The sequence below is a fragment of the Thunnus albacares genome, chromosome 15 (genome assembly GCF_914725855.1).
Source record: "Thunnus albacares chromosome 15, fThuAlb1.1, whole genome shotgun sequence".
NCBI classification, from domain to species: domain Eukaryota; kingdom Metazoa; phylum Chordata; class Actinopteri; order Scombriformes; family Scombridae; genus Thunnus; species Thunnus albacares.
This window is the reverse complement of record NC_058120.1, coordinates 12,233,658-12,256,844: the sequence shown is the minus strand read 5'-3', so window position 1 is coordinate 12,256,844 and position 23,187 is coordinate 12,233,658. Positions and strand designations below refer to the sequence as shown.

General features: G+C 39.6%; 3 protein-coding genes across 10 annotated transcripts in view; 2 read left to right on the top strand and 1 right to left on the bottom strand.

Annotated features, from left to right (window-relative positions):
* Window positions 1–1,610: 1,610 nt before the first annotated feature.
* LOC122998506 (sodium/bile acid cotransporter-like) lies at window positions 1,611–6,575 on the top strand. Its single transcript, XM_044375435.1, has 6 exons — window positions 1,611–1,951; window positions 3,400–3,815; window positions 4,002–4,206; window positions 4,710–4,888; window positions 5,625–5,824; window positions 5,984–6,575. The coding sequence occupies exons 2-6, from the start codon at window positions 3,445–3,447 to the stop codon at window positions 6,049–6,051; spliced, it is 1,023 nt and encodes a 340-aa protein (XP_044231370.1). The 5' UTR covers window positions 1,611–1,951; window positions 3,400–3,444; the 3' UTR covers window positions 6,052–6,575.
* Window positions 6,576–7,067: 492 nt separating this feature from the next.
* Window positions 7,068–15,469, bottom strand: LOC122998433 (sushi domain-containing protein 4-like). 4 transcript variants are annotated; one of them, XR_006407427.1, is made up of 12 exons: window positions 15,384–15,469; window positions 14,225–14,366; window positions 12,450–12,641; window positions 11,726–11,920; window positions 10,711–10,902; window positions 10,279–10,470; window positions 9,826–10,017; window positions 9,310–9,504; window positions 9,051–9,183; window positions 8,510–8,910; window positions 8,341–8,425; window positions 7,068–7,725 (listed from the first exon to the last, which is right to left on the bottom strand). XR_006407427.1 is itself a non-coding variant. In XM_044375330.1 (11 exons), the coding sequence occupies exons 1-11, from the start codon at window positions 15,426–15,428 to the stop codon at window positions 8,400–8,402; spliced, it is 1,905 nt and encodes a 634-aa protein (XP_044231265.1). In that variant the 5' UTR covers window positions 15,429–15,469; the 3' UTR covers window positions 8,120–8,399. The 4 variants fall into 4 exon arrangements, 3 of the variants coding, with proteins under 3 accessions (XP_044231265.1, XP_044231266.1, XP_044231267.1); XM_044375330.1 differs by lacking the exon at window positions 7,068–7,725 and having other exon boundaries at window positions 8,120–8,425; XM_044375331.1 differs by lacking the exons at window positions 7,068–7,725; window positions 15,384–15,469 and adding an exon at window positions 14,940–15,027 and having other exon boundaries at window positions 8,120–8,425.
* The window catches only part of fsip1 (fibrous sheath interacting protein 1), a 30,492-nt gene continuing 22,597 nt past the window's right edge, over window positions 15,293–23,187 (top strand). For 2 of the 5 annotated variants that reach the window (XM_044375334.1, XM_044375338.1), the window contains exons 1-8: window positions 15,293–15,505; window positions 15,610–15,667; window positions 15,783–15,952; window positions 16,052–16,133; window positions 16,215–16,304; window positions 17,241–17,380; window positions 17,605–17,724; window positions 20,520–20,681. In XM_044375334.1, coding sequence (XP_044231269.1) covers window positions 15,344–15,505; window positions 15,610–15,667; window positions 15,783–15,952; window positions 16,052–16,133; window positions 16,215–16,304; window positions 17,241–17,380; window positions 17,605–17,724; window positions 20,520–20,681 — 984 coding nt within the window. In that variant the 5' untranslated portion in view covers window positions 15,293–15,343. The remainder of the gene's footprint in view (window positions 15,506–15,609; window positions 15,668–15,782; window positions 15,953–16,051; window positions 16,134–16,214; window positions 16,305–17,240; window positions 17,381–17,604; window positions 17,725–20,519; window positions 20,682–23,187) is intronic. The other 3 variants (XM_044375335.1, XM_044375336.1, XM_044375337.1) reach the window with 3 other exon arrangements.

The following is a 23,187-nucleotide window of genomic DNA, read 5'->3' as shown; positions in this document are numbered from 1 at the left end:
TGCAAACACAGCAACCACAGGACCTATAGTGTTGTTATTCTATTTAATCCCAGTATTTGTTTGTACAGATACACAAATATAATATTAAACTAAGACACATGTACTTAAATTAACACGAATAAACCAGTGAGTGATGCATGATGCCCAGTGATTTAATGGGACTTATTCTCTATTAATAGGCCTTTGAGGCAAATATGATTCTGTGGTGATAAAACAGCTTTGTGCTAAAGTCTGCTGCTTCAGTGGTCATTGTCAGCAGGGTATTGTGCTACAATAACTAGGCTCTTCTCCCAGCATATGATTATGAGGCCAGATGGTGGCCTAGCTCACTTCGGCTGCCCTCCCCCACTCACCATCCATGGCTGCACACTTGCCTCCATAGGACCTTTAAATAGCTTCTGCAGAAAGCTGTCACCGCTCAGAACCTACTGCAGCACAACAAAGATGTGCTTAATGTCAGGAATTATCAGGAGTTTTGTCTAATTTGCATAAAACTTAGCTAAACATGGTTTAACATTCTTAAAATCAACATGATTATCACCTACTGCATAATGTTTATGTGTGGACTATCATAAATATGTGTCATCTTTTTTGTAAATAGAGGTTGCAAACCACTGAACCTTTGGCATGTCAGGCCACATTTCACTGTCATCACTGTCTCATCTCTCTTATAAAAACAAACAAACAAACAAAAAATGTTTACTCACCCAATAAAAGGATTTTCATGGAAAAAAACAGTACATGAGTCAACATTCATTTGGAGACAGTCTGTGAGGACAACTTTTGAAGTGTCTGCCAAAGTCAGTATACCTCCTGGATTCCAGATGCTCATGCCTTTACTAACAATAACACAAAAAACCAAAACCTTCTTATGAAGCCAGAAATATTACGTAACTTGTAATATAAAAGTCAGGGAGGGCACTTTGTTGTCTTCTGCAGAATTGATTCATCCAGGGAGGAAACATTTTAACATGTTCATTAAATGGTACATTGGATTACATGATGTGCTTTTTAAGTGCTTGGATCTATTTTTTGTTAGTACATTCATATGGCAGCAGATTTGCAAATGATCTTCATCCCTATTTTTTTCACAATTCTCTTACTTTCAGTTTTAACTCAGTACACAGGAGTTAAATTATTGAACAACTTCTAATCTACAATATAATTTGCAATATCACTGCCCAAATTTAACTTCAACAATCTAAACCAAACTAGCAGGGGAAGTTTGCTGTCTCAAAGACTTGTCTCTATGTAGAAGAAGCAGGTTAAAACAAGTTGAACTGTTGTTCCCCAGAGAGGTTCCACTGAATGTCAGCATGTGAGGTGCATAGAGATTTTAAAATGTGGCCCCTTTTTTTTTGACCTAATCTCGACCATGCTAATAGAATTCAGGCAACAATCAATTTGAGCGATCAGTTCATCTAACATACAGTATCTAGTATCAAAGTATGTCTTTGTTTACAGAAACACCCCATGTTCACAATAAGAAGAACCTGTTTGAAAAGACTGTTAAGTCTTACAGGCACTGAGCCCTCTGCCTGGTTGCATAATAATAATTGAAGGTCTATTTACACATGCAAGTGAGGCAGAGTGAGTAGTGGCCTCTTTCAGGGTACAATGGCAATAACATTCTGTTCACATTATCAAGTCCACTGATGCCAAACGTTCCCACGCTGCAGACTTCTTCTAACTGGCATAAAGCTGAGCTGTATTTCCTGAAATTCTGTGACACACACAGAAGATGAAAGCAGTTCCACAGAATATAGATTTGATAGTTTGCCTGTGAGGTCTGTGTTCATCTACGCTGTTGTCATGGATCCATGTGACGGAGAGGGGAGGGCGAGGGGCCAAACTCATAGAAAAGGAGTTCAGCAAAAGAATGTGGGGAGAGATCGAAACAAGTGTGTGAGCAACCAAAGTCTGAAGCTGCAGAAGTCGGCCTGAAATGAAGGTAAGAAAGTGCCTTTATTACCTAGCCCATTATTACAATGTTATTATAATTTTGAAGACAGAGACTGGCATTATTGTATCATTTTTTTATTATTATCAACAATTACCAGAAAGAGACAAAAGAAGAAAAAAAACAAAACTAAAAAGAATAAAAGTTTTGTGTTTGGTGCACAGATGGTTTTGTGTCATCCATCTGTTGCTGTTGAATTTCAACGCCTTGCCAAAACTATTAAAAACACATAAAAGAACAATATTGTTGCACTGTGTGATACATTTCCTTTGTGAGAATGAACAACATATTATTTTCCTCAGTTCTACAAAATGGTAAACCAGTGGAGATCATACAAATTCAGTTGTGGGGTTGGGTCAAACTAAACTACACTTGTCATGTGTGTTGTAGTAAAGGAATATGTCACACAGTGCAACAGTGCATCTATTTTATACTTTCATTCATATTTGGATCAAAGTAGCATGCAGGCATGTGGTATGCTGTATCAGACTGTACGTATCTACACAGACAATTCTTGTTAACAGGAGTAATCAATTATTGGGTTTAGTCTCTTCAGGAGATGTGTTGATTGTAATAAATATGATAAAAGAATGCCATGGTTATCATTTAATTGTAGTCATATCACTTAGGAGTAAAACATTTTTCAAAAGAGACCAGTTTATCCATTTTACATGTATGACGAACAAGGTACTGATGATGGCTTCACCTAATTGTTTTTCTTAATCTGTAAAATGTTTGTAAATGTTTCACCCCCCCCTCTGAATCTATATTAACAAGTAATATTCATTAAACATTTACTATTGATACACAATAAAATAGGAAAGTCAGTTACTAGGGTCAAATGCAGTTAGGTTTTTACTTTCTACCTGAAATGTAGAAGTACTTGTAACAGTGGCTAGTGCCACTTAAATATATGTAATTATTGCTATTGCTCATTACTTTACACATTTATGGATTGTTACAATATTGAATTTTTTACATTATATTCATAATTTTAGAACAAAATATAGTTAAGAAAGTGGCTATAACAGCAAAACTATAAACAAATACACCAAGCGAAATATGTGAGTGGATGTACAACAATCTTGTATTACAGGCGGAACAACAATTATTCAGAATCCTACAGAAAACTCAGTTTTAAGGCTGAAATAATAATTATTTTTATTAGATGACTCTACACCGCTGTGTCTGTCAACACTGATCAACACAAAGGAAGTTTTGCAGTGCCAGGAGAGAGTATCATGTGAGAATATGATGTGTCTGAAGTTCAAATAGGAGATCTGCAGAGCACTATGTGATACTCAAACTACCAAACCCTTCTCTGAAAGCAAACAAAAACACAAGTGGAAATGAAATATGTACAAAAAATAAAACTAATGAAGAATCCAAAACTGTAATTCCTTTGACATTAATGCTTTTAATTTGCTTTTGTGTGACAGGTGAAAGCCACAGCACACTAAACACACTGTATTGGGACGAGTGCCATGATGAATGTAACAGAGGTCTACAAGGGAATAGATAACAATGGCAATGGAAGCACGTTTTTCCTGAAAGTATCTGCCCCCCTAAACATAGCCATTAATACCAGCTCCATCATCATCCTCTCCATCACCATGATATCACTTGGATGCAAGATGGAGATTTCGAAAATTAGGACCCATTTCCTTAAGCCGAAAGGAGTAGCCATTGCAATACTGGCCCAGTTCGGCATCATGCCACTGACTGCTTTCGGTCTGGCCAAATGCCTGCAGATGGATCCCATCAAGACTGTGACTGTGCTCATTTGTGGCTGCTGCCCAGGAGGAAGCTTATCGAACATTTTTTCCTTGGCCATAAAGGGTGACATGAACCTCAGGTAAACCTGTCGATATACAGAAACATTCTATGGAAATTAGGGTCTTGTTTTGTTTTGAGTTCAGAAACGTATAAATTTTACAAAACTGCAAACATGGAAGTCAAGGTCTATATACTCTGACATGCACCTTTACATTTCTAACACATCTGTCTAATAATGTTTCTTCTCTCCCTGATACCCTCACAGCATCGTAATGACCACTTGCTCCAGCATTGCAGCTCTGGGTCTGATGCCTTTGCTGCTCTTTATCTTCTGCCAAGGCTTCCCCGGTATGGAGAACGCTGTGCCATACTTCGGCATCATCACTCTTCTCCTATACACCCTGGTGCCTTGCTCCATTGGCATTGCCATTAATCACTACAAACCAAACTACACACCATTCATCTTAAAAGTAAGACGGCCTCACACAAACACAGCCATCACACAAATCTGGTTTAGATTTTGACTTGTCTAAGGGGAAGTATAAGTTTTACTAATAACATGACAGCGTGAGAGTGAGCCAGCATGCGCAATACCGGGACCCTGAACCTGAATCATTAATTTTATTATTAACACGTGTACTTCTCCTTCTGTGACATGTTAAAATGTCTCACGTGAAAAAGGCCTATTGGACACAGAGTTGTTTTTCCCAACAATATTCATCACATGGCATGGGTGCAATTTGTGGTCCAAATAAACAGAAAGGTATGTGCAACAGGAAGCCTGAGTCCTTAAATGCTAACTAAAAGCATACCCTGCTTCCAGATGATGTTGGAAAGGGAAGAAGAGAGAACTCACTGATTTTCCCTTCACGCTTGCCTCACTTAACATTACCTCAGCTTTGATATTAAGGATAAAGTAACATTCAGGGGAGGATAAATTGGCTCTTGTATTATGTTTTCACCTCCTTGACAGGCTGGTCTCAGCATCCTGATCATCTTCAGCATCATTATTGCCATCTTGTCTGCTGTTGCCATCAAAGACGTACTATGGAGGATCATCATGCCTGATGTTCTGGCTGTGGCGGCGCTGATGCCACTGATAGGTTTTATGCTGGGATATATCATATCCATCTTATGCAGACTCAGTCCACAGTAAGTGAATACACCCTACATACACCTGTGAGGTTGTAAACAAGTCAGTCTCAATTCAATACTACATACTAATTATGTAAAGTACATACAGTACACACAAAGAGAAAGCAAAAATGAGTTTCACCACTATTCATAATTATTTACCTGTTTAGCAGCTGTGATTACTTAAAATGAAGCAATAAGAGAATTGGGATGCATCAGTGACTCCTCATTAAAGGTAATGGTCTTAGTGTGGACATGATTTGTGAACAGTTCAACTAACAGCTGATTTTTCTTTCATGGGTCTGTTTAATTTGAGCAATAATTTTACGCATCAGATTTTTTTTCTTTTTCCTTTAATACTCTCATGACCCCTCAGGTTCATCCTGGGACTGTCAGGGGTGTCTTGACTCTCTGGTTGGGAATCAGTGGTGTTCCTCAACAGCACACTCAAAATTTTTTTTAGTATGCGTACTGACTTTTTGCAGTTATTAATTCATACATTTTGTACCTTCATCGCACACTACATACTGAAAATCTGCCTTGAATGAATATGGAATAGTTTATTTCCCACAAGGGATACTGTATTTCTACTAAGATTTTTAATGACCTCTCTAAATGGTAAACAATTATATGCATGTAAATGAGATGTCCTGTCATACAGCAGTGATGGAAGGTGCTAAAAGAAAAACTTCAGATAAACCATATTTCTTAAAATTGTATTAAAATGAAATTGAAACCAATGCTCTCTTTTCAGATGCAGCAGGACCATCTCCATGGAAACAGGGTGTCAAAATGTCCAGCTGTGTGTTGCCATCTTAAAGGTGGCCTTTACTCAACAGGTCATTGGACCCATGTTTCTCTTCCCTCTGATATACATAACATTCCAGTGTGCTGAGGCTCTTCTTCTGGTCCTGTGCTTCAGATGTTACCAAACATTCAAACCGCCAGCTGAGGGTAAATGTCACAGCTGCTTGTGTGTGTGTGTTTCTGTAGAGTGAGGCTGGGAGGAGGGGTGGAGCACATGCACTCTGCCCTTTTGTAGCCATTGGTCTTTTGAATGAATGCACTGAATGAAACAAGGCAGACATCTAATATCTCCCTTCTCTTACACAGAAACAAGAAAAGACGTTGGCAGTGCTGACGTTAAACAAGAAGAAGAAGCTTGGAGGCAGAAAACATAACAACATGACAGCGTCACAGACCACAACGTGCTGGAGAGGGAAACGAATGATGATGATGCATCCACTCAACACACTCACTGTCTCAATATTATTTGCATATTCATCACTCAGACCTATGATGCTGATATGAAGATCACTGAAGCAACAATTACCACGTAAATTACTGTTTTACTTATTCAAGCCTATAGAATGTAAACTGTGGGTAGTGCATGATCAACTAGGAATATATGATAACAAATAATGACATTTTATATTCATATTTTTGTATTTAAATTATCTTAAAGACCCCTCCACAAAAAATATTTTCTTCTTGTTCATTCTCTTGAATATTGGAGCTTCACTGTGTAGTTTGACACTAAAAGGCTCTTTTCACATTCCTCGGCAAATGGGGGAAAGTTTCTCTGTGCTCAATGAAAATCTCACTTAAAGATGTGTATCTACGAGCATGATTTGTGACATCACAAAATTGAAGGCCCCCCAGTGCACATACACTGAGAATGGACTTCTCAGGGAGACATCTTGTGTCAAGCAGTTTTGAAATGAACAATATTTGCATATTCATAGACTTTGGATTTTTCAATGAGGGAGAAGGAGAAGGTGTAATTTTAAGGATTTGAATGAGGTAATTAAACCTTTTTTGTGGAAAAACCATTAGACATAAATTATTTTCAAAGCAGAATATTTTATATACATCTTAAAATATCTCTGGATGGGATCTTTAAGTAAAACTGGAAATTGCAATTTATGTCTCAGGGGCAAATTTAAAACATTTTCATGAGTATGAATAAAGGATTTTCTTAAATCACAATTACTGATGTGTCATTTGCTCTTTTTAGACTGAAGAACTGTGCTGTATGTTAATAAATACTTTCATTAAAAATATGTCAAACCTTGAAGAAAGGTCAGTATCAGATGGTGTCAATATTCTGTGCCTACTGTCTGCAAAGATGTCAGGTAGTTAGACTAAGATGTAGAGAATCAGTTTAATGGAAAAACAAAGATAAAAGCAATTTGCACACCTCAAATAATATTTAATCAAAATGATCATATGGTATGTACAGAGTAAACTTAACTTAAAACTTTACATATATTAAAATTCCATCTTCACAAAAACAAAAAAACAAAATCCGTCCCACAGTCCAAAAGTAAATTCAATGGACAGTCAAACAAAGTGAACACTGACATTACACCAAGCTATACATTTACTCATTTTTTTGTGTCGAATCTTCCCAACAACTTTTACAGTGTCACATATAATGTGCCTGCAGTAGACTTTAAACAGAAGCGGAAAAGTGAAAAGACCTACTTTATAAAGTTTCCAAGAGCTGTGGAAGCATCAAAAGAAGCCATGGCTGATCAACAGCGTTCTGGACCACAAATAAAATAAATAGTTTCCCATTTAGACTTAAAACAGGAATTTCTGAACAGCCTGAATAAATTAAGATAATACTTTCTGGTGTACAGGTGATGTGTCTGACAAAGCCACACATATTATCACTAAGCAGTGGAGGCATTTAACTGACATTCATTTTTAAAATTCCTTATTTTAAATAGTATAGATACCTGTGCATAGAAGTGGAAAGCTAAGGCCATCAGGGGGCAGGAATATGAGTGTGCAGAAAATACATTTGGAGATGCAGCTCTTTGAAGGGATGAAATTTCTTGAATGCAGGCCTGAAACAATAGAGTCACTTCAAATGTTTGCCCTCAATCAAATGAAAAACGCAGCAGAGTGAACAAGCGGCCTTATTCTGTACAGTTACATGTGGAACAGGAATTGTGATTAATAACATTTTAAATTATGATTTGACTCATAATGACAAAATTCTTAAAAGATGATATTGTAAGAACAATCTAGCTTACTTGGCCTTCATGCATCTTTGCTGATGTGTAATGTGATATGTGCTTAAAGAAAAGAAACAGTAAACAAGACACTGATGATATTATTAGCCCCCAAAATAAGTTTGCAGCTTTGCCTGTTTGACTGAAATACATCAGTCATTTTTTTCAACAACCTTTATGACACATTCCTTCAGAAGTGTCTGTTCCTTTCTCTTTTTGTTCGGTGTTTTCAAACTGAGCTTCAGACATTAGACATACATACAGAGTGTAGGAATTCCTATAAAAAAAAATGTAAGCATGTATGTACATGTGAATTCCCTCTCTGTTCTCCTTTGGGATGGTCAGAGGAATTACTCAGAGTGACCCACAGCTTCACTCGGTGCCTCTTTAGTTGGGCCTGTGTGTGTTGACAGCTGTGTTGACGAACTCTCTAGAGGCATCCCTCACCAGCACAGGTCAGCAGCAGCGCTGGTTGTCTCGGGTAAGTTCAAAGGCTGCAGCATGTTTCAGGCTTCCTTCAGTAACGGCATATCTGTAGAAAACAAAAGTGAGCAATTAGAACAATTTTGGGACATTAAACAAGTCATGTATGAAATGTGTATGAAGAAGGCTTTACCATCAGAGTAGTCCATCTCTGAGTCCATCAGAGTCAGGCTGTGTTGGTCGCTGCCTGCAGACGGCCTTCTTTGTGAGGATGGAAGAGCTGCAGCACCTGCATGCTCCAGAGCCCAGGTAGAGGATGAGGGTGTGGGTGATGAGAAGGATGAAGACTGTGATACAGGGTGGACCACAGCCATCTCCGAATGTTGCTGTTTGAGGGAAGAAGGCCGAGAGGGGCCAGCCTCTGGCGCTGTGGCGTGCTGACCCTCAGACAGCACTATCTGGACACGAGACTCAGAGCCGAGAGATGAGGCCTGGACACCACTACCACTCACAGCCTCCTCATACGAGGGCAGAGTCACCTGGACCCCTTCCACCATGATTGACACAGGCTGGCCGGACACCCCCTGATCACGTCTGAGTGTGGAGGACCAGAGGATTGTTAGAAATTTAAAGACTAGTTTCCTCAATGTACGTTCCCTATAGTAGACTCTGCTTTCAATTACACACAGATGCTGTTAGTAAAAAAGGAAACATGATTATGAGTGCGGACTCACCGATGGAAGGACTTGAGTTTTGGCTGCAGAAGTACAAACAGCACCACCAGAAGCAGGATGAGGGCCACAGAACTAGCTGTGGATGACACTATGGACAAGGCGGGCATCCCCAGTGGTAAAGTGGGATCGCTGTCTGTGAGACAGATAAACAGTCAACATGGTTATCTACACAGTACTTTATAAATCTATTCATCTACGTTTATTTTTGTAGTTTCTTCAAATGATTTAATGATTCAAATATCAGCTCAGATACATTTACCTTGCTCCATGAGGCAGCTGATCTGCATTAGGCTGTCCCACTCCCCATACTGACAGGTAAGGTATTTATAGTCTCCCTTCAGAATATAGCCTTCATCACAGAAATATTCAATCACAGTGCCATGAGAAAGTCTTCGGCAGGGGGAGGGGTGGCATGTGTAGCCCCCGTTCTCTGGCTGATATGGAGGCTGGCATACTGTTCATGGAGAGAAAGGAAAACATAAATACATCGACTGCAGTGCTGTGTCCATAATGTGTCACTATGTTCTCCATGGCATATGCCATCAACATGTCTCTTACACAGTATCTCACTTTCTCTTTGTGCGTCTGTCGGAAAAACTTGTACCATCTGGGTAATACATTGGTCATACTATGTCTGTTTTCGTTATCACAGTTGCTGGCTGTTGATTTGAGACACAAAATGTGTCTTTGACCTCCTATGGAGTCCATTTGTACGATCAGAGACTGAAGGCTGAGTCAGAAATGCAAACAGCTCGTTGAGGAGGTTTTTCTTTACCGTCACTGCGTATGCAGCGAGGAGGTTCAGAGGACCAGTGTCCCAGTGTGGTGCAGGTGAGGATGCGGGGTCCATCTGGCAGGTAACCAGGGTCACAGCGGTACTCCAGTACTGTGCCCACAGGGAAAGAGTTGTTTTTGGTCCCCGTCAGATTACTTGAGACATGCTGCTCCATGAAGGGTCTCGTACAACCTTATAAAAGGGTCATTCAAAAAGCAACATTCAGAAATACAGTAAATAGCTGTAATTACGGTCTGTAACAACAAATATAAGATTTCTTTATATAGCACTTACATTTTTTACAAACTGCTCCACAGTGTAAAAAGGCATAACATTTAACACAGGTAAAATATCAAATAATTAAAATAACTTTTTGGGGAATTATTTTGTCCACTGGTGGATGTTTACAACCAGTTAACCTTGCGACAGATCTGAGTTTGAGGACTGACCAACCTTGTATCACACAATTGATCTGCATGGGGCCGTCCCACTGTCCATCCTGACAGGTCAGGTAATTATAGTCTCCCTTGAGAACGAAGCCCTTGTCACAGAAGAACTCAATCACAGTGCCATGGGAAAACATCCGACAGGGGGATGGATGGCAGGTGTAGCCCCCATTCTCTGGTTCAGAGAGGGGTAGACATGCTGATGGAGGAAAAAAAACAACATATAAAGTACCTGCCCCACTTTAAAAGTGCTTTGTGCTGTTTTCTGTTAATAAGACACCAGCATTGGCTAAAAATTACATAGAATTAAAGTGCCAGATAATTAAAATATGACTGAAAGAAAAGATGTTTTTACTTCTAAGAGAATGAATTTAAATTAGGCTAGTGACCTTCATTACTTTACAGATTAGGAAAGTCAGAGGTGGACAGAATATCTTACCACCACTACGTATGCAGCGAGGAGGTTCAGAGGACCAGCGTCCCAGCGTGGTGCAGGTGAGGATGCTGGGTCCGTCTGGCAGGTAACCAGGGTCACAGCTGTACTGCAATACTGTACCCACAGGGAACAAGCCTCTGTTGGTTTCTGTGAGGTTTACCCAGCTGTTCTGGACCATGTATGGCCTCACGCATCCTGAGAAGAGAAGACCAAAGAAGAAGAAATTCTAAGAAACTGCTTTTCACTTGATTTAAGGCAACAAATATGTTGTGCCTGGTTTGAGAGAAATGCTTGTAGTGTTCATTTTTTGTTAAAGGTATACTATGCAGAATTTGTCGGTTGGTGTTTGTAAACACACAGCATTCAAAGTTGACCCCTCATCCTGAGCGAGCGAGGGAGAGTGAGCGAGAGAGAGAGAATCAATTGAGTTAGAGAGTGAATGACGAGAGGCAAAAACAAAGCAGTGAATCAGATCAATAAAATGTTATTTTCTGATTGTTTCACGGTGGTTACGTTTTAAAGCCCAGATAAACACACCCACACCTCCTAACAACCCTGCGGGAAGGTGCCGCATTGCCAGATTTTGATTGAATGCAGAGCTTCATCCTGCTTGCTGTGGCCTCTCTGCTCTCTTTGTGTGCAGATCAGCCCTGCCCTAAGTCAAGCAGACACACAGACCTGCAGCTCTTTCTACATCCACGACACAGAAACAGAGAGCAGAGCGGAGCAGAGGAGAGAGATGGAGACAGCGATGTAACCTGTTCACTATGCTATGAGTCCCAACCTCACAGGGCAGAGTCTCTGCAGTTAATACACAGCCACACACTTCTAGTGCGTCATAAATGATGATTGACAGGCATTACTTCTGTATGAGTCTATACATTGTTTTTTAGGAAAATCCTGCATAGTTTACCTTTAAGGCTGACAGAGAGTTATTCATTCAACACAAGGGCATTTTTGGATTTTATTTATCTAACTTTATTTTAGTAATTAATTTAAGTTATCTAATAACCTTTACCTTGCTCCATGAGGCAGCTGATCTGCATTAGGCTGTCCCACTCCCCATACTGACAGGTAAGGTATTTATAGTCTCCCTTCAGAATATAGCCTTCATCACAAAAATATTCAATCACAGTGCCATGAGAAAGTCTTCGGCAGGGTGAAGGGTGGCAGGTGTAGCCCCCATTGTCTGGCTGATATGGAGGCTGGCATACTGTTCATGGAAAGAAAGGAAAAACAATAAATACATCAACTTCACTGCTGTGTCACTAATGTGTCACTATATTCTCTTTGTGTATCTGTCGTAAAAATGTGATTGGTTCCCATCCATTAAGTATGCTTCCATTTGGGTGGCACATTGGTCATACTACGACTATTTTCATTATCACAGCTGCTGGATGTTGATTTGAGAAAAAAAATGTATTTTACCTCCTGTAAAGTCACTTTGTGTCATCAAATCAAATATGTTCCTGATTGCATTTACAGGAACAGTTGAGCTTGTTTATGCTCAATCCAGATCAATATTATAAAGTAAACAAACTGTAGGTATTAAAAACATCAGTTGGAATAAAAATAAAAGTTACAATTTGAAAGTGAAATTGATGTAAATGTTGACAAAAAAAAAAATCAAAACTATAATATCCCTACTGTAAATACTATCTATTCATTCAGGTTACACTTTTGATGTCAAGAGGGTCTGTGTGGCTACAGGATGAGCTAGAAATGAGGAGGTTTGTCTTTACCGTCACTGCGTATGCAGCGAGGAGGTTCAGAGGACCAGTGTCCAAGTGCGGTGCAGGTGAGGATGCTGGGTCCGTCTGTCAGGTAACCAGGGTCACAGTGGTACTCCAGTACTGTGCCCACGGGGAAATAGCTCATGTTGGTCTCTGACAGATTAGCTGAGCCATGCTGCACCATGAAGGGTCTTAAACAACCTTAAAAAAAGGGACAGCATAGACAGTTGTAATTACAGTCTTTAAGAATAAATAAGATAAGAAATAATAAAATTTGATATAGCACTTAAGCTGTAATCTTGATTGACTTCTTTGCAAATTGCTAAATTTAATTCAGGCTGACCACATGCCCTGTATTTTTTCCAGGTTTAATAGAATAAAAAGATAAACATATTACACAGGAAAAAAGAATTTCATGATTTGAATTATACTGGCATGTCCGTTACTAATCTGCATTCCAAATCAGCCATTTAGTAAAAAAAAATACTCCCCATGGTAAATCTTGTTTCCGTTATGATGCATATAAATTAAACAGCTCAAACAACCATTTCTTACAGCCTTCCTGCTAGGGTGGCCTTACACATGCAATATCATGTGTAAGGGGGACATTTTGGTGTGAGAGTGATGACAGAGGAAAGGTCAGTGGGTCACCACAATCAGTAGGGTTAATCTTTTCAACACTATGAATTATGAACAACATATGTAGAGCAAAGTGCTGATGGGTGGACAGACCAACTGATGGCCAATATCCACTCTGCTTAATCAGATCAATATCTGCACTAATACCAATCCAGCAGATCGCATGTGTGCATCCCTAGTCTTTCCTGTAGTACTGGAACTGTAAACAAGCAGTATTTTGTGAAAATACTGGTTCAACTGTAATACAAATCAAAACCACTATCTATTTAACCTAATGGGTTGCAAAACCAACATTTGTTCCAATTACATTTAAGTGTCAGAGGGGTGAATTATTTTGTCCACAGTATGTTTTATCCAGAATAACATGGTTTATCTTTTTTCCCCCTTTTAGACCGTGCATGAATAATAGCCTCACTGATTCAAAATAACAACGTACAAAAGTTCAAGATATTCCACAACTCTTCAGACAGCCTATTCAAACATAAATCTTAAAACAGCTGACCTCTTGTTTTAAATGTCTTCTGTATAATTCATTAGGGGTCATAGGCTTACTAATGATATATCTGCTGGGATAATCTAATGTATTATGAAATCAGTGTTTATAGGCGGTGTGGTGGCGATTTCTCAGAAATAAAAATCGAACTTAGGGTCAAAGGGCCACTGACCAGCATGCAAAGTTTCTGCATTTCTTATGGTTTATCTCTTGAAAAACAAGCAAGCAAAACAAAATAACAAATAAATCATTGTTCCTGCTGCCTCCCCTGCACTGGTAAAAAAAACCATAGGCCCACCTCCCTATATAACCTCAGTTGCCTAATTTATTATTAGTAAAACAACAACCAAACTAAACAAACTAATAAATAGCTCCTACAGGCGGTTAATTAAGTTACTCTGTCAAGTAGAACTGGCTCAGTTTAACCAGAAACAATGTAAACATTGTACTTCATATAATCCAGCAAACACACTCACTGTCAGCATTCCCTGACAATCATCTGTTTGGTCTACAATACCAGTCAAAACTGTATGTCATAACAAAGCTCATTTGATAATATTTCCTCAGCCAAGATAAACAAGGTTAATCCAATACAGTCACAACTCAAGCTTTGATATGGTATGACTGTGTGCAGAAAAATGCTGCCTCTTACCTGACCCTTGCCCAGTGGACAGTACTGTTAGTACCAGCAGCAAGAAGAAGAACCGTTTCGTGGCTGAGGTGTGGGCCCAACAGGCTTTTGATATTGACTCTATCATTCCATTGCACATCTTCCCCTGCAGAGTCAACTCAACCTGTAAGGATCATACAATCATTTCATTACAGAGATATGAATATTTGGTGATGAAAAAGCAATCCCTGACAGCCTTGACCACACGCTGACACCTGCCTGGTGCAGGTACTCTGCAGAGCTTGGACAGCTGCCAGAGAAAATGGGTGTGATTCTGGGACAGTGGTACGATGACAGGACTGAGAACACAACTAGGAGACGATGCAGTTAGGAAGCTAGCGTTAATTAGAAACTCCTCCCTACAGTTCTCACATACAGAATATAAGTTTTCTCTGGTTCTGAACGGTTCCGTCTCAGCGGCTACACATCTATTCCCATCGACTCCCTATTCGCTAAAATTGCTAGGTTTGATAACAAAAGATACACATAGAGATACCGGGTCTATTATGCTGACGATAACTGTGCTACCATCTACATGGCAGAACATGACAGAATATCCAACACAGTACAGCATAGCTGGTTTTCATTGTTAGGTTAGCTAACTTACGTAGCTTTTGACATAAACAATATTAGCCTTTTTTAGCTTGCTAACGCTAGCTTGACATTAAAAAAGCGCTTGCTGGTTAACGTTACTTACCACAGAAACACGGCCTCAAATCCTCCACCCTCGCTTTCTCACACTGTAGACATTTACCAACAATATCTCAGCTACACCGAAAACATTTAACGTTACTGTGGACACCACAAAAAAATGATTTGACGGTGAGCGGTGCTAACTGCTACAGCTAACCGCTAACTGCATTGATTGAAGCATCAGCTGGGCTGCCTCGATTTCGTACCGTATCCATAGTAACAAATGCATATTTCCATAGTTACAACATCCGGGAGTGTTTGCGTCCATAGTTACCAAACATGGACGGAAAACGCTAGAAAGTTTGTGTTGACAAGTGTTCTTTACTTAGCTAACAGCTATTTAAGAACTGCAGGAGCTTTATTGTTGTTTTTCCTTGTTGAAATACAACTGAAGGATATCACACCACCATGGAGATTATCAGAGGTAGTTTAGAGGATATTTCCAGACCTGCATCGAGTGAGCAAACTGGTAGCCGTGTGTCGAGCGTGTCATTGCCTCATAGTGACAGACTTTGTCCTACAACTCCATTTTCCCTTGTGGTTTTGACCAACGATGCTGCTGATTTTCAGGTAATTAAGTAAAGAAGATACACTGTCAATACAAAACTCCTGGTGATTAACTTAAAAACTATTGAACTGAATTTCCAATAACCTTACAAAACAATTCCCTGTAGGGCCAAAGCAGCTCTGAAGAAACTATAATCAACTCCTCAACCTTTTGTCCTGACAAAGGTTAGTGTTCTGTATAATGTCCAGTGAAGTTCTCAGTTTTAAAAATGTGTCATTATTCAGGATGGTTCAGTATTGATAAAGCTGCTCTGTAACAGAATATGTGTGCCTCTTTTAGGTCAGTGTGATGTTGAAATAACTGACGAAGAGAAGGAAGATGCTAAACTACAGAGGGCCATTGAGGAAATGAGAAGACTTGATGAAATACTGTCTGCAAAGATCTGCAGAGAAAAAGAAGTCAGGCGTCAAAGGAAAGAACTTAAAGCAAAACTCTGGCAAGAGCTACTGGTAGACACAGAATTGTGTTCACTCTGTTTACATTACCCGTTTACTACAACAGTACTTTTGACTAGCGTGATGATGCTATGCTGTTGGATTTTTCTACAGCAGAATAAGCCCGAAGGTCGCTCTGAATGTCCTCATGAAGCTGTGAACACCAGATTGTTTTTGGCTCTGGAAGCACCCACTGGTAAGTATGGGGAACAGTATACAGGTGTAGCACATGATGCAGTCACTGTGAGACATGTAAAATATGTTTTCTACTTTAAAGGGCTTGAAGAGGAGGACGACTTTGTGCCAGTGTTTAAAACTCAGGTTTCTGACTGTGAGCAGGACAGAGACAGGCAACATGGGGGGCTAAGTAAGTTTGTAAAAATTAGAGCTGCATCGATTAGTTGATTGACAGAAAATTAATCTGCAACTATGTTGGTAGTTGATTAATCGTTTCAGTCATTTCTGAAGCAGAAGTACCAATCATTTTCTGGTTCCAGCTTCTCTCTCCAGCTTCGATTTCCTGTTTTTCTTTGTCATATATGACAGTAAATGGAATATCTGAAAGTTTTGAACTGTTTGTCAGATAAAACAAGCAAATGACAACAGCTAACTAAAATAATTGTTAGTTGCAGCCCTAATGAAAACAAAACATAAAATGCACCATGCATGTTTTAATCATGGCTGTTTAAATCTATGCTTTTGGTCGTATTGCCTGAATTGTGCACTTGATGGCGCCATGAGCCTAGGAAACTCACATCAGTAATTTTTCCACTCCTTTATGGACTGGTGCTGACTAGAGTGCACTAAGTCATTAAAGCTGTTTTCCAAATGTGAATGCATACCTACTGTACTACTTATATAAACAATTTCCTGATCAAAATCTTGTCTTTATATGATATGATCCACAAAGGAAAAGCATCTTAATTTATTTGCTACAAAACAGCAGACTTGGAGCTTTGAGGAATTCAGTGTGTTGCTCAGTTCAGAAACACTATCGTGGGAACTTAAACCTTTAAAATGCATAGTGAGTGGGAATGGTCTTTGCAGCCTCTATGCCACCCTGCAGGTCTAGCATTAGAATAGTCTCATTCTTTACAATTCAGCCCCTGTTTCAGGATTATTTTGGCTGCTAACTCTTTGATTATGTCAATCAAAAGATAAAAATATGAACTTATAGTTAGAAAAATGATACTAACAGAAATGTTAATGATTTTATCAGAGTTAGCAAATCATCATTATTAGAGCTTTGGCTTACTTTTTCAATATTTACCTTCTGGAAACTAAAGTCTGGTATGCCTGACAGGTGAAAAGAGGCCAGACAGCACGATAGAATCATTTGAAGCAGGCCGTGAGGAGACAGGGGAAGAGCAATTTGAAGGCAGCCGCTATGGAGCTTCCGAAGGCAAGAAAAAACAGAGGGACTTTGTCAAGAGAAACATTGAGGTATGTCAAAGTTCACGTTAGGCCAAATGAACGTATGGGGTATATCGCATGACTTGGGGCGAAACTCTTGGCTGTTTGTTTTTTCTGCAAGGAAAAGATTTGTCTCGATAGTTCAAGAGACAGACACATTTTAAGCCTACAAAGGCACTTCTGAAAAAGAATGGAAATGTGATGTGAATAATGATTTTCAATATCTTTTTTCCAAATGTTGTGTAATGAAATAGCTGGTAAGTGGTGAGGGTGGCCAAGTGCTTTTGACCCAGGCGGAGAAAGAGCGTCTGGCCGAGCTCCTCCAAGAAATAGACGAAGAGGAAGAGGACAGTGCCAGAGGCGCAGACAGTGAGGTAGGCTGACATGAAGCCTTAACAGGCAACACATGCTGTCGGTTGAGTCTCTCTTTTTCAAGTTCCTTAATACTTCCCCCTCGTGTCTAGAGGTCTTTTGGGGAGCAGCATCGCAGCAGATGATCCAATTCACTGTCTGCTATCAACATCAACATATCTTACGTGGTATATTTAATATTTTATAGAAGGCTAATATTGTTTCCAGTGTTCGGTCATTGCATTTGAATACAATCCTGTGCATTTATAAATTGTCTCTCTCATGCTTTTAGTCATTGGAATCTGTTTCATTATCTAACACAGCTGGCCTTTTGAATGACATTATTAAAAATGAAGAGGCCCAATAGCTCAGCCACACGTTGGCCTACAGAGCATAGCACATGGAGTAACACTGGTCAGATATTCATGTTTTGATGACTGCTTGGCAGTTGAGATAGCCTCTGGGCAGAAGATCCTGACTGCTCAAAGCAGTTCAGATTATGAACCAGATGCAGTTCACATGGAATGCCACATGTTATGGATTCATTTTATAATCAAATTTTCATAACAATTCCTTCTGTGTTCTGTGAAATTCAGAAGCCAGAATCTTTCATATGGCCCTTTTTTATAAGCTACTCAAAGTGAGAGTGTGCTGATAGAGCTTAAAGCCAAGAGAATGAGGCCTCTTGTTTTCCTTTTAATCATCTGAGACCCTGTGCCACCTGGAGCAGTAGACAATCTCACTGTGAGCCCACCTACACCATGCTAACTTCAAATGCTTTTTATTTTTACTTTTAATTTGCCTCAATAGCCCTTTTGGCAGCTGTGAGGCCAGTTTGAAGTCAGATGGGATGAAGCGTGTTGGGAAGTGAGAGGGAACATACCTACCTTTCACATACGGTTCCATTTAGCTTGACCCCGACAGCTCTGCATCCGTGAGACGGCTCGCCAGGGTTTTTTTTTTTTTAAAGTCTTGCTGCTCTATTTATGATGTTTGCCTTGACTTTTAGAACAACACTGCAGTAATTGTGGTGGCAGATACCAAAGTGAGGGGAGTGCAGATGCTCTGGGTTTTTTTTTTATTGGCTGGAAGAAGACTTCCTGTTATTGCGAGGCATGCTATTATGAATGACCATAACGGAGCAAGCACATTATTTATGTCACCAGGAATTTGTCAGCGATAGGTCTTGAGTTCTGAGGACTTTACCCAGTTCTTGGCAGATTCCCCTGGGCCACATAAGTTTGCCTCATGCACATTTTTGATGTCACTGACTCTCGTCTTAACAAGCTCACAATTTTTATGTATTTCTAGTAACGTGAGGCAATAAATCAGTAGCAGTCAGTAATCGTAGCACATTTTGGTGCTGCAGTAGGGGATGTCGTATATTTTACTGACATTCATCTCTTATCTTTGGCCTCGGGTCGATAATATGTGAAGGGAAAAAGCAGTATTTTTTCACTTCACTATGGGGATTAGAGAACAACTGCTTGATGATGATACTTTCGCAAAAGAGGTGATTATAATCATCATCGGGATGATGTTGCAGCTGTACAAACAGTTTTCATGCTTGAAAGGAATAGTTCAGCACGAGTATAATGTATTTAGTTGCTTTCGTGCCGAGAGTTAGATGATGCTCAGGAGGAAACAGCTAGCTTGGCTCTGACCCAAGGTAACAAAAAACGCCTACCACCAGCTCTGATGCTTACAAATTACCATGTTATATCTAATTTATTTAATATGGACAAAAAATCAAGTGTAAAAATGACAATGAATGTTTTACAGGCAGAACTGGGCTTGCTGTTCCTCATGTTTCCGGTTTTTATGCTTAATTAAGCTAGCTGGCTGTTGGCTGTAGATTCACATTTACCATACAGACATGAGAGCGATCTTCTCATCTATCTCCTCAACTTTGTCGAATTATTCCTTTAAAGCTGGAACCAGTGATTGTGAAGACACACAGCCAGTGTTTTCAACCTACTTAGCTGTCTGCGTTTTCTTCTCAAAGTTTAATATCAACTCAGCTAACATAACTTTACCATCAGTGGGTCGAATCTGGAGTAGTCTAGAGTAAAGGATTAAAGTACAACTTATTGCTATGGCTGTGTTTTACATCTCTGATGTCTTGTGTCCCATTGAAAGTGATGGTATGATTCTATCATTCTTTCTTTTACATTTTTATATTGTGTCTCTTGAAATGGTTGAAAGAAATGCATGTGAACACAAACAACAAACCAACATCTGTCTTAGGTCTAGAATTGAAGTTTGCTGCCAAATCTAAGTGAAGCTCTGCAATGGTTAGACCATCAGAGCATCTGTAGGTATAAAACATAATAATTTGTGGGTTTCAAATTCATTCAGTCTTGGCCTTTTGTGTTGGATTTGTGCTCCACCTTGTTGGCGTTTGCTGATCTAGCTTTCCTCAGTGTTCAAAGGTTGCAGCTGTGTTCTTTAGTTGTGATCTTCTTTGGCATGAAAGCCCTACTGCAAGATCTTATCTCACCACTGGACCCCGATGAGCTCACCACCCACCCACTGCTTCCCTTTGGATATAATGGGAGTCTCACTGGGACAGTCAGTCACTGTGAGGAGCAGGCAATTGTTTATGTTTTGGCAGTTGACCATATAGTTGGCATGATGTGTGGTGAAGAGAGATCACCCCGATCACCAGCCAGATGTGCTTGTACCTCTTCCCTGTTTCAGACATCACTGTTACAAAGTTACTAAATATTTAATAGATAGATAATGTTTATCAGCCACAAAATAAAACAGGCCTATACCCAGCGGGCGATGACCTATTTCAGTGATGTTTCTCTTCCAGGAGGACATGTGGGCTGTGTCAGTCCTGACAGGCCAGGGTTACACCCCGCAACCCTCTGACCTGGAGCTGTTGATTGACATTGACTCCAAAATTCGCCTTCTCCTTCCTGTTGAAGAATCTCTCTCTGTGCAAAGCTCCTACACAAACGTAAGCTTGTCTCAGGTATGTATCCAACAGCCCTATGTCTACATTATAATAGCAATGGGTTTTCATAGAGCTCCATCAGTGCCTCCAGACACTATTCAAGGCTGCTCTGAGGCAAGGTCATTAAGCTTCATTACAAGGTCAGCTCAGCAGGGCATCAATGGGAACATCCCATAAAATCTTTTGTTACACCCCTATTCGTAAGAGGGAGAAAATAGTATTGTTTAAGATGCTATAATTTGGAACTGGAGGTTGGCTCACTTTTACGCATTTCCATATGAAGGCCATACTATAAAGCCTGCTGTGTATTATTTGTTCCTGCTAAAATTAATGTAAGAATTTTATATTATTTCCATGTGGTAAATCTGATGTATTTAAGCGTTTTTAATATTTAATTATAACATGATAATTAAGTTAATGCTTAGTTTATGTATTCATTGTTAATCTCTTCAGTGTTTTTTGTTATTCCCAATATTTTGCCCATACCTTGAGTTGCATTTACTGCATATAGTTAATCTTTTTAAAATGAAGCTCGTACTGCTACCACAAAGTAATGCTTACCCTTTAAAAACTGTATATTGTCTGAGTTTAGAGTATGATATTTACATCACCACCACATCAGACAGCGGAGAACCAACTTCATAGATATTTTTAACTGTAAAAAATTTCCAGGCCTTGGTCCTGGGTTTGGGCCCGCTCCTAGACATGAGCTCAGTGAGTTATCTCAGGACCTTATCTCACAGCATCTTCAAGGCCAGATGGCATGCTCATCACTTGCGTAGGCTTCAGTGGAAAATTATGTTTTTGAAGTCATAAAAACTTTACAACACAGTCTTGCGAACTCAGGGTGCCATTTTCTACTATCACTGTTGGATGAAGACAAGGAAAAACAACAGTATTTGAATCACAATGCTGAAATAGCACATGATCTATGCCCTTTTGTCCTGAATATTTATGTTGGTAGTCTTATAATTTCACTTTCCCACTAAATTCGTCTAATGTCATCTGAACCAATCAAGCATAACATTTAAAGGTATTGAGGCACTGTATTAATTTATGCTTTGCCATGTAGTAACTGTTTGGATGATAAGGGCTGTCATTATTTCAGATGTCTTGAGCTGATGTAGTTTTGAAAGTTGCATATAATTGAGGTTTTGATAAAATTGAATGTGACATGAAGCATCACAGGACATGCAAAGGCATTTTTAGTGTGAAGGTAAGAAAGTTGGTGATTTGAGGGAATCAGATTTAATCATAGACTGTAGAGATGGATGTAGTGAGGTGTGACGTCACCCACTGGTTTGCATTGGAGCCAGTTTTAAGCCCAGAGTTGCAGCTTACAGTCGGCGCCATCTTTTCTGTTTGGAGCCAGGACCTTCCAAATAAGGAGTGGAGGGTGTTGCCTTTCACACCCCACTACCTCAGACCACAAAGAACGCTAGCTTACGGGGAACACCCAAGCCCCCAGGAAGAGCGCTGGGCTTTGAAGCCAATTTGACATAGAGGCCAAACCATGTAATTACAACGTCACGTGATGCTATTGGGCCATTCAGTATGTATTTCTAGAGAGAAGTTGATGCTTTTTGGAGCCAGCATCTAACCATCAGTGGTACTGTATTGCACTTTACAGTACTTCCACATTGACTTCAACCTCAAACTGTGGCAGTTGCCACTTAATCCACAGTCTTACTAAGACAGACTGAATCTTCCAAGCTTAGTTTTCAGTACAAGAAAACTAAATCAGTTTCAGTTTAAATCAGTGCCACTGAGAATTAATTGAACCTGACCAGATGCAAACATGATCAATATTTGAAGTAGTTTGAGTGTACTGTAACACTGTGCTGCCTCAATAATTGTGACTGTTGCTTTAAAGAGATACTCCAGCAATACAGTATCAAACTTCCATTAAGTTGAGTTGAGAGGAACTAAGAAGAGACAGATTAAAAATAGAAAAATTGAAATATCAGAGGCTGAGATATCCTGACTTAAAACACTGGAGCCTACATTTCCAATAGCGCAACTGGACTAAACCCCCCCTCACACCCTTTTTTTCAAACCCCACACCTCCAGTTTGTAATGCACATGTAAGTCTTAAGTCCAAGTCGAGACAACCCTGATGATATCAGTTATTTTTTCAAACTTTGGAAATCTCCTTCCCCAACCACAGGAGACTTTATACAACTGTTGAGTAGCACTCCTTGTGACAAGGACTGAACCTCATGCGTAAAATCGTCAGAGTGGCCCTTTAACTAAAACTCCTTTTCAAAATCAGACAATCCACCTTTTTCGGAAGACTTACCCCTCATGATGTGTAGTGGACTTTTGGCCAATACTAGAAAACTGTGATATTACTACGTAGCTGGATGTGTTACTTTGTATAACCTACTTTCCCTCTGTTCCTGCCCACCCTTTAATCATCTTGCATGGTTACAGAAATTTTGGGAAAGTAAAATTCCCCAATATCCATCTATCATCTGCTAGCCATTAGTGTTGAAATTGCTGATGCAGGCATTCCTTTTCAAAT